Here is an 11396-nt window from a genome sequence, read left to right on the forward strand (position 1 = left end):
ATAATGGAAATTAAATGAAAACTGAGATAAAAGTAATTAATTGTGTTTGGATATTTGTGTTTTAGTTGTTTTATTTTGTGTTTTGAAAATAGAGAGAGATTAATAGAGATAAATAAGTGTGTTGAAAACAGATAATATGTTTGGATTTCTGTTTTGAGGTAATTAAAAATATTTTAAAATAAGTGGTGTAGGTATGATGTTGTGATTTTGGGAGACAAAAATCACTGTTATTGTCAAATCATTTATTTTTATATATAAATATTTATGTTTAATATTATATTTTTGGGAGACAAAAATTATTGTTTATTATCAAATCATGTCTGTTTTATATTATGTATATATATATTATATATAGAAAGTTGAAAAATAGAAAAACACGCAGATAAGGTGTAAAACATAAAAACAAAAATTGAGTGTATTTTATCTTGTCTCGAAAAATGTAAAGCCACAAATCCAAACATAGCCATTGTTTTCTCTTATATGGTCAGTATATTTATTAAATTCATGCGTATTCGTGAATAGATTTATATTATTTTAATTTTTTCATTTTTAATTATTGTTTTTTTAGATCTAGAGTTTACTTGTACCTGCGAAAAGGGTGAACTCTAACAAAAAAAAATTATTTTGTGCATTGCTCTAAATCCCCTCCCCCCCCCCCCCACCCTCTCTCTCTATATATATATATACCGATAAAATAATACATTTGATTCTGTAACTTTAGGTCATTAGCACTTTTGTTCCTATAACTTACTCCATTTACACATTTAGTCATTTTCTTAGGAATTTAGTTTTTTATTAACAAATTTAGTTCTATACAGACAAGTTTGGTCCTAACGACTCATAGTTGTAAAATAAAAAATGAGATTTTATTATAGTATGACGAGGACCAGAGTTATAAACAAATGACTAAATTTGTTAAAAAAGACTCAAATATAAAATACTTAGGACTAAATTCATAAAAAGAAAAAAAAAACTAAATATATAAACATAATAAATTTGAGAACTAAAAGTACTAACAACCTAAAGTTACAAGAATAAAAATATAATTTTGCCTATATATACTAAAGCAAGACGCCTAAAGTTACACCAGTTGCACTTTTACAGTTTCCCTTTCTCTCTCTCTCTCTCATAAAGAGAAATGGCATCAGCAGAGCATCATCCATTCGAATTTGAGACAGCCCTCAAAGACTTGGCTAATTCTGCCAATCTCAAAGCCGTTCCTTCTAAATTTAATTTCATCAATGAGTCCACTGCATTACCTTGTGATTCTCTCCCCGTCATTGATTTCTCTGCCATCACCGCCGAAGACCCTGATCGACGGTCCCAAGCCATCAACGATCTCTCCAATGCATGCCAAGAATGGGGCCTTTTCATTGTAAGTCCAGAACATAAAATGTTTCTTAATTAATGTCCTCCTTCACATTGATTAATTATGCATTATATATATATATATGTATATGTATATCAGTTCCTCTGGATCAGGGCCTTATCATGATCATAAGCTTTAATTTGTTTGGTAATTGCATGCAGCTGGTGAATCACGGGATACCGGAGGAGTTGATGAATGCGACTTTCACTGCGACCAGGGAATTTTTCAGTCTGCCAGAGTCAGAGAAGAAGCAGTATGAAGCCAAGAGCGCTTCGGATCCCATCAAGTGTGGCAATTTCAACGTTGCCGATACCTCAAACCAGATATTCACCTTGTGGAGGGAGTACCTCAAACTCTACTTTCATCCTGACTTTCACTGCCCCAACCAACCCCACCTCTTAAGGTAATTAGGAACATCATATAAGATAATTTATCTTTATCAGATATTGCAAATGAGTAAATTATATATCCTCTTATGAAAAAATAATAATAATTTACCCTACTTTGTTTTTAGAAGTAATTTATAATTTAAAATAAAATAAATTGTTTCATTTTAGAAAACATAGATGGATAAATTGTTGTATTTCAACACATGGAGGTAAATTGCTATTTTTTTTTTATATGAGATAATTCCTTATTTGTAATATTAAACATAATTACAATTTTTTAGACACTACGTATGGTTACTATAATTAAGGAAAGAAAAAATAATCTCAAAGAAATTTTGTCTTAACAATTTTAATTATGTATGAAACTGTAGGGAAGTTCTACTGGGGTATAGCAAAAGAACCCTAAAATTGGCCAGAAAACTGATGGAAGCAATGTCTGATGCCCTGGAACTGGAACGAGATTACGTGGACCAAGTTTTGAAACTCGACTCGAGCTTGCAGATTTTAGCTGCAAATCTCTACCCACCTTGCCCTGAACCCGACAAGGCAATTGGGGTCCCACAACACACAGATCCAGGTCTCTTCACCTTTCTCATACATAATGGAGTGGCTGGACTGCAAATTGAGCACAATGGCCAGTGGTTTGACCCTGTTTCTCCACAAAATTCTATTTTAGTTAATGTTGACGATCAGCTTCAGGTAATTAATCAATAATCCCCATATCCAGGAAATTCGATTAATTTATAAATTTTCTATTGTAAATTAGAATTTTATTTTCTATTAGCATTTAATCATGACTAACTATCATAACTAAAAATAAATAATCATAGCTAATAATCATTGACTATGGCCATACAATGATTATTGACCGTGGTATATTGGAAGGTGGCTAAAACATCTGCCATGACTTTTATTTTACCCTTTACTAAATTTATTTAGAATATGTTATAAGTTCATATACTAATATATTGTTAGAGCTTATAAATATTGTATTTTATTTTAAAGGCTTAATTGTATCTACGGCCCCATATATTCGGAGAAACAAAAAAAGGACTCTAAATATAGGGGTGACAAAATTATTTTTTCTTTTTTGTAATTACAGGATTTCGGCAAAACCAAATTTTTAAAATTTGCTCAAGTGGATGAAAATTAAGCCTTATTTTAAAATTTCATGTTATCATCTTCATAGTATTTGTTATTTTCATTTTCTTTTGGGGTTGGCCAGATTTTAAGCAACGGGAGATACAAGAGTGTGAAGCACAGAGCCGTTTTGAATAGCGAAAGAGAAAGAATGTCAATTATTGTGGTCAATGGTCCATCGGGGGAGGCGGTCGTCGGCCCTGCCACGCCCCTCGTACAAAAAGACGGCCGTCCATTGTATCGTTCGATGAGATATGTGGAGTACGTGGAGACACAGCTGACGAAAACTCGAATCAACGGCAAATCGCTCCTGGAACAGCGTATGATATGATATATCAGAGGAGAAGCTTTGATTTTATATGACAGGTGTTAGTAAAATAGGGGGAAAAATGCAAACAATCTTTTTGTGATATCATTTTCAATATCACAGAGGAGTTGGTGGTATTTTTTTCGAACCTTATTATAGCTTGTGTATGCTTAATTGTACATGGTGCAATACTCCCAATATTTTTTATTATATATTAGCATTGAATTTCATGTTATACTTCACAACTTTACACGTATAAGTCCCGTATATAATTTTTCTTATAATAATATGACATGAAACGATACAATGTTTATACATAAAATATAATATATATATATATATATATATATGAGATATAATATTAGTTTACTATAGAATGTGTAACAGTTATATATGCCTGCAAGGTGACCAAAAATTCTACTTATTCAATATATAATGGCAAAATTTCACTTTTGGTCCCACTAAATAGGGCAATTCTCACTTTTGATCCCGCGCTTTAGGTGCTCAACACTTATAGTCCCAAAACCCTAATTTTTTAACACTTTTAGTCCCACACCGTTAAAAACTAACGGAAACGGCACGTGACACGCACGTGCCGTTAGTCAGCTGGTATGGTCCATGTTGGTCAACGGCAAAATATCACTTTTGGTCCCACTAGATAGCGTTATTCTCACTTTTGGTCCCACGCTTTACGTGTTCAACACTTGTAGTCCCAAAATCCTAGGGCCCGTTTGGTTGTGTTTTCATTTTCATTTTCATTTTCAATTTCCAACATTTGGAAATAGGTAGAAATACTTTATTGGTTTTTGTGCGAAAATTGATAATATATTTGGATTAGTTGCTTCCAAATATAGGTATATAAGTGTGAGAATGTTGAATATATGTATATGTATTTTTGATGTGACAGAAATTGGTTATAAGGGTTGACCAAATTGATCGAACATTTGTGTCTTTTTCTATTCATATTTATGTATAGATATATACATATATATTGTGAATGCCAAATAAAAATGTGAAGAATATACTTTATTCAATACTTTATTTAAATAAGTTAGGTCTAAATTAAATAAATAATTTAATATGACCAAGACATCAACAATATAACTCTGTTTATATTTTTAATTTCAATTAAAATATTTTTTTTGATTTTATATATATCAATAAAATAGTATTTTATATTAAGGTGCAATATAAATTTTTTAACACCTTTAGACCCACTCCGTTAAAAACTGACAGAAACGGCATGTGACAAGTCACGTGCCATTAGTCATAGGGGTGGCAGATGAGTCGAGCCGACTTGACTTTGAGCTCGAGCTCATGTTTACTTGTTCACCGCTCGCGAGCTGGTGAATTTTTTTTATATATTATTTTTAATTTTTTTATATATTTAATTTTATATCTAATATTTGATCAGTTTTATAATCTAAATTGATCGTATATTATAATCAATATCATTTATTTTATTTTGTATAATAATAAATTATGATACTTTTATTTATATATTTAATCTTTATACAAAAATAAATCTAATCAACAACTTAGCAAATTATAATATTTTTTATAATTAAAATTATTATTTAATATGATATATAGAACTTTATGTTATATTTTAATATATATTTGTATTACGTTAATATTTTTTAAATTGACAAGTAATTCACTTATGATTCTTTATTATTTATAAATTTATGTCAAAATTTAGTAATTCTTATGAATTAATCTAAAAATCATAATAATAATAATAACAAAAATAATAATAATGATGATGATAATGGTTGAACAATTTTAATTATTATTTTTATTAGATATATAATGAGATTAAAAAGTTTAATCAATAATTAAGATATCTTAAAATTTGGGCACCTGATTCATACGAAATTTAAATATATATAAGATTGTGTCTATTAGATCATATCAGACGGTATGATTTAAAATGACATGGCCTGATTCAACGATACACCGTCTTGAATGATTACTCTTATATTTTGATATCAGATGGTTTGGGTGTGTTTTTAGCATCTTGTTTAATTTTTTTTCTTGGGTTTGAGTGTGTTTTCAGGGGACAATGATTTGTTTATTTCTTGTTGTTGTTGTTTGGTTTTATAAAAGAGTTGTAATGTTGTATGGAAGACCATTATCGATTAGCAAAATTTCTGAAAATTTTTGTATGTAATGTTGTAAAATTCCTCTCCTTCCCACCTCTATTCTTCTGCAATTTCTGGAACAAAATCGAACTCGAGCTAAATCGAGCTCGAGTTCGAGCTCGAAAATAATGTATCGAGCTCGAGCTCAAGCTCAACCTCGGTGAGCTCGTCGAGCTCGAGCTCAAACAAAGAACCCTCTCACACTCAGTTTCTTTTTCCTTCCCAACCTCATTCATGGCGGCTCTTAGGCCTCTCTATCTCTCTGCATTTTACCATACCAGTGGTATTTGACTGAGAAGTTGCAAGATTTAGTCTAGAGGATGACTCAATGAACACAGCTCAAACAAAGAACCCTCTCACACTCAGTTTCTTTTTCCTTCCCAGCCTCATTCATGGCGGCTCTTAGGCCTCTCTGTCTCTCTGCATTTGCATTCTTCTCACTCTCACTCACTCTGTTTCAGATGTTGAGTTGCTTTTGATGAAGATTAAGCTTTCACTGCAAGGAACCGCCAAGAACTTGCCGTTGTTGTGCTGGAATGTCTCAGTCTCACTCTCCATTAGGGTTTTGGGACTACAAGTGTTGAAAACGTAAAGCGTGGGACCAAAAGTGAGAATGACCTTATCTAGTGGGACCAAAAGTGATATTTTGCCGTTGACCAACATGTACCATACTAGTTGACTAACGGCACGTGACAAGTCACGTGCTGTTTCCGTCAGTTTTTAACGGCGCGGGACTAAAAGTGTTAAAAAATTAGGGTTTTGGGACTACAAGTGTTGAACACCTAAAGCGCGGGACCAAAAGTGAGAATGACCCTATTTAGTGGGACCAAAAGTGAAATTTTGCCCATTGATATTTCACATGCATAAATCGAACAAGGTTTATTATTTAGTAAGTTTTTGTCTTTTAAACCTTATGGTTTTATCTTTATATCCAATTTTAAACGAAGACAAAATTAAATTACGAAGGAGATTTATACACATCTAATTTTACTTTTCCTTCATCTATTCTTTTTGAACAGACACCAAACTTCTTTTTATATATCTCTTCTTACTTCAATTTTTTTTATATATAGACACCAATTTTTGGTTGATATTTGAATTGTGGTTCTAACTAATAATTTGTGCTCTAGAATTTTCTTTGAATTGATTTTTGATAAGAACATCAGATAATTGCTGTCGAAAAATAACCTAACATCTTTAACGTATATTCAAATTATAAAGTCATTAATTTCATCCCGCAGAATGAAATTCATAGAGATTGTCCATATCTATACATACATGATGTTTAGTTGAATAATTTCAATGATTTTATTTTATTTTATATAGATATGAAGTGGTGAAGTGAACCGGAAATTGTTCGCGCTTGTTGCACCCTATATGATATTACGATATAGGCTAAAATGTAATTTTTTTGTCCCGTATTTTTAGGATTTTGTAAATTTGTCCTTTAGGTTTCAGTATACCAAATTAGTCCTGTATCTTTTTGAATATTCGTGATTTTGGTCCAAAGTAAGCCAAATCAATACCCATTTTGCCCTTCTTCTGTTGAAAATGCTCTTCTACCAACATGCTTTTGAAATAAAATTAAGTCCTAATAATATACCTCTTTTTGACCGTCTTGCTCCCGAATATTCCATGTCCTCGATTTTATGGACTTCTTCCAATTACACTATCGTAGCAGATACTTCGCACACACTTGACTCCTTCAGCAGCAGACAACACACACTATTTTGTTTCCTACTTTAGGGCGTAGAAGATACTCAAATATAGGGACTTAATAGAATTTTTGACAACAAATTGAATAGAAGCTTAACTTTTATTGAAGAAATACAAGAAATATTACATGGATATTATTTCCTCCATTGGAGGAGACAACTGTTTAACCTCTCATTGGATAGAGGACTTGACTCGTTGGGGAAACCCCCATAAACTGAAAGCTTAAAACCACAAAGATTTAAAAGACTACATTTATTATGATTTAAAGAGTAGGAGAAAATTTTATTTATAGTTGTCCGCGGACTCCAAACACGAACTTCAAACTTGATTTTTGATGACGTCACTGCATTGATCCTCTTCTTGTCTTTTCTGCATGACGTCATTACGTTGGTCACCTTCTTTTCCTTTCCAGCTTTTGGCCATGATAGCTTTTCGGCCACTTGATTCTTAGCTGGATTTCTAACTCTCTGACTGTTGGCATTTGTCGTATTTTGCTGACAGTCCCACTCTTCAATTTTTACATCTTTTGGATTTCACTTTGTCTTGTAAAAATTCTTTCTTTTACCCTTGTCCAGTTTTGGCTTGAGATTCTGTTGGGTAACCCGAATTTTAATCCCAAACAGGGACTTCTCTTATTTTTCACAACAAGGGCATACATGGTTATGTCATTGCCCAACATACAATATGTTGCATGTCTTCATCCTTGTAGACTCAATTGTGAAAGGATCGCGTGGTACGATCGAGAACGCGATAGTGGAAGCGATAAGCGAAGACGCATACAATAATAAAATTAAACCGCAAAAACAACGAACCAACGGGTATACCCTTAGAGTTTTCGGACATTCGATATAGTATGAAAGTAAGAAAATAAAAATAAAATAACCATATGAGAATGTTGGTATAAACGGGAACGTAAAAGAGTAAAGATGATACCTTTTTATTTTTCTCGTCAGCTAAGTCGAAACGTTCACCGAAGGTTCCAACGTAGCAATCCACTAGGTACGTCCACATCACACTGAAATTAAAAATCTCCTGAACTCCTTGCTAGAAGAGAATAAGAGAAAAAGTCTCCTTGAGAAATAAAGAGAGGGGCAGCCGAGTTCTATGGAGAAGGAGGAATTATTTTCTTGTGTTGTGTAATAATAAGTAATAATATTATATATATATACCTTGTATAGATGTACATATATGTGGCTAGGTACATTTATTCATCTACAAGGTAAGTCTTGTTGATTCCAAATCAGAAAGATGATCAAAATTGCACTTTCTAAAATTACAATTTTGCTAGCCAATAATTTCCTTCTATAGAACTTTTTCACATGTGCCCAATGGGGTATGTGTTGGCCGATTTTTATCAATTAAAATGCAAGTCCCAACGAATTTTTATTTAAATTCAATTTAATAAAAAATTCATCCAATTGAGCCCAATATGTATTTAATCTAATTAACTAGTTATGCGCATATTATCATCATTAATTAATAAGGTCCAACTCATTAAATGATGAGAATATGCCCAACATAAATTAATCCCTTTTTATCTTTGGGTCTTCTATTCAATGGAACTCTTATTTGCAAGTAATCGAATTACTTGTAGAATTAATTCTAATTTAATTCCTTGTTCTTTCCTAGTGATGTGTGTGACTCTTTAGGTTCACCTTTCAACTAGACTTAGGCTAGTGTGTAACACTATTATTAATTAAATCTAATTTAATTGATAATTCTTGATTAACCCATAATCAAGAAAGCTTGTTACTGCCGGTGGACGTCTATTAACGTTAATGGCACTAGAGACTAGGTGAATGGACGTATGAACATTTAGGCTCTCGAGTTCATACGGGTATAGTCCTTCGATCTACCATCTCTCGACCTTAGTTTAGGGTATGGAGTTAGGTGTCGTTCCCATCCTGGACTAGGCATTTATCCTTTTTCTATTCGATCAACGATTGTGGCCACAGGTTCGTAAAGCGTGAACGCATCTCCAAGTGCATAGGAGATACCTCTGTCACATACTAACAGAGGACATATCCTCTTTTTCGAGCTCACTGTCCTCGCTACATACTCCGACTGTACTGGACAAGACTCATGATGATCATATTTGTGACACAATCACCTCCCACACAGATCCAAGATACAATCATCGTATGCACTTGATTGCCATGATTCCTCAAGTTTGAAGACTACTCCCGTACTATCAGAGCTGGTGATTCGAGTCATACCAACAAAGCCTCCAAGGCTTCCATATGATGATCCCCAGGAGTCAGTTCAGTCAGTTGACCACCTTGTTAACTAACCCACTGAAATTGCATAGACGTCCAACGTCTGTCGCCGATGAAACGCCGCACTCATCTAATAAATGAAATACTCAATGCCAGTCTTAGTAGGACTCTCGATGCCTAATCTCGAGGTCCTCGACTTGGAGTATTTCAGATCAACCTTTAGAATTTGGTCTTGTAGCCGCCATCAAATGCGCAACCCAACTACATGGGTTATTAAGTGGTCTGTGGGCATCTGTTTTGACGTCAAAGTAGTGCTTAACGTAATTGGTAAGCACAACTGATACATATACATAGAGACGAACACTTACTATATTCGTCGGGGCAAAATTACTTAAATAAAGATTGCTTGAATGGTTTTCAAAATCGCCAATCCAATTGGCTTTTTGGTCACCTATTCCAACAAGTTGCTAACAACTTATTTTCCCATATCAGTATTCTCTTCTTCTAGAACAAGCTCTCAGCAAACTCAGTGCTTTTTCCTGTCATAGAGTTTAACAGGAATGATTCATTTTATTTGTATGAAAATATTTTAAACGGATACTTGATTTTGTTCATCTCGGTGTGACAGATCCATAATCCCCAAGTTCATCTAATGGAAATATTATCTTCACTTATGGCGGATACCAGTCGAGTTTCTCCTGAGGCAGCTTTGATTTTGTTGATAGCTACCACTTCCGGCCTCTGCAACTTCATAAAATGAAATACTGGATGAGATCCTTTCCCTACAGTTTCTGGAGTTACTGATAGAAATGATATCTACAGAATATCTCGTCTCTTTAAGTGGGCGTTATTTTGCCTGAGTCAAAAACCGCCCTACTAATCCACTCCAAAATTTCTGGAAAATTGGGTGACATAGTATGGACTGAAGCTAGAGCTCCAAAATCATACCACTCTCTGACCTCTCTGGATTGGACCCCTCTAACATCCAGACTCTGTTATATTTTTCAGATGTTTTGATGATGGTTTTGCTTGGATTTACTCCTGTGTGGGAAATTAATTTTTCCCACATAAGCTGATATTCTTGCCAGGTAGTAGAAGAAGAAGATATCGACTTGTTAGTATTAGCCCTAAAGGGTGCCTATAATCGGCCTAAGGCTAATCTCTCCCTCTTTTACCCTAAAGGTATTGGGTTGACTTGAATCATCAGGAGTTTGCACTTTCTATGACCCAATTGATGTCATTTCACTAGAGTCTGACGAAGCCCTTGTCCAATCGATAGTTGAATCGGACGCTACAGGTTTAGAGCCATACAATCGATAGAGTCATGCTCCCTCAACTCGTGAGTCATCCTCGAAGGTGACGCCTTCCGAATTGGTTCTCGTAGGTTGTTCAATAGCGAGTGGATGCTAACAGGAAACTCATTACGGCGACCTAGACAGTGTCTTGGTGTGCTCTTTAAATTTGTCCGGCAACTTGGGCATTCATCTCTAGCTGTCCGAACTTCTTGTCAAGCTCCTTGAGGTTTTTCCGGAGGTGCATGAGTCTCAGAATGATGGAGTTTGCTTCAGATGCCTCCATCTCTTGTCAGGAAATCTGCAAGAACATTCTAATGCGATTTTATAACGACAATATTATATCAATAATATTTGCATCCAACTTGCCATCTGATAATGAGCTTTCTCTATTTTAGATTCTAATTTATTCCTTAAGAACGCCTTAACATTAGTATTATAAACTTTTAAAATGAATTCTTTAGCTAGTGAAAATAAAGGCCATTTTTTAAAAGCCTTTCAAACCGCAAAGAATTCCTTCTCATTAATGTGCCAGACTTTGGCTTGTTGTTCAGAGAACAAACCTATATCTACAAGGTTCTTCCCCTGTAGTTGTCTTTTTCTTGAGCATTATTGCCCATCTATAGTCATTGGTGTCTGCTTACACCACAAATTTGTCCCCGTCTTGTGGTATAGCAAACTTTGGCAGGTTACCGCAAACCTGTTTTAGCTCAAAAAACCTTTTTGTGTGGATTTCTTTCCATTTCCACTTTCAACTTTCTATTTCCTTCAAGATTAGTCGGAAATCCTTCATGTATCTTGCAAGATCCTTAATGAAAATGCC

At 34.0% G+C, this 11396-nt stretch overlaps 1 protein-coding gene across 1 annotated transcript; it reads left to right on the plus strand.

The window, feature by feature from the left end:
* Window positions 1–1094: 1094 nt before the first annotated feature.
* LOC105156698 (2-oxoglutarate-dependent dioxygenase 19) lies at window positions 1095–3442 on the plus strand. Its single transcript, XM_011072916.3, has 4 exons — window positions 1095–1375; window positions 1531–1772; window positions 2130–2457; window positions 2984–3442. Exons 1-4 carry the CDS (start codon window positions 1139–1141, stop codon window positions 3227–3229), a joined length of 1053 nt encoding a protein of 350 aa, XP_011071218.1. The 5' UTR covers window positions 1095–1138; the 3' UTR covers window positions 3230–3442.
* The last annotated feature ends 7954 nt before the right edge of the window (window positions 3443–11396 follow it).

This window comes from Sesamum indicum, linkage group LG1 (genome assembly GCF_026168435.1).
Source record: "Sesamum indicum cultivar Baizhima isolate 11 linkage group LG1, ASM2616843v1, whole genome shotgun sequence".
Taxonomy (NCBI): Eukaryota; Viridiplantae; Streptophyta; class Magnoliopsida; order Lamiales; family Pedaliaceae; genus Sesamum; species Sesamum indicum.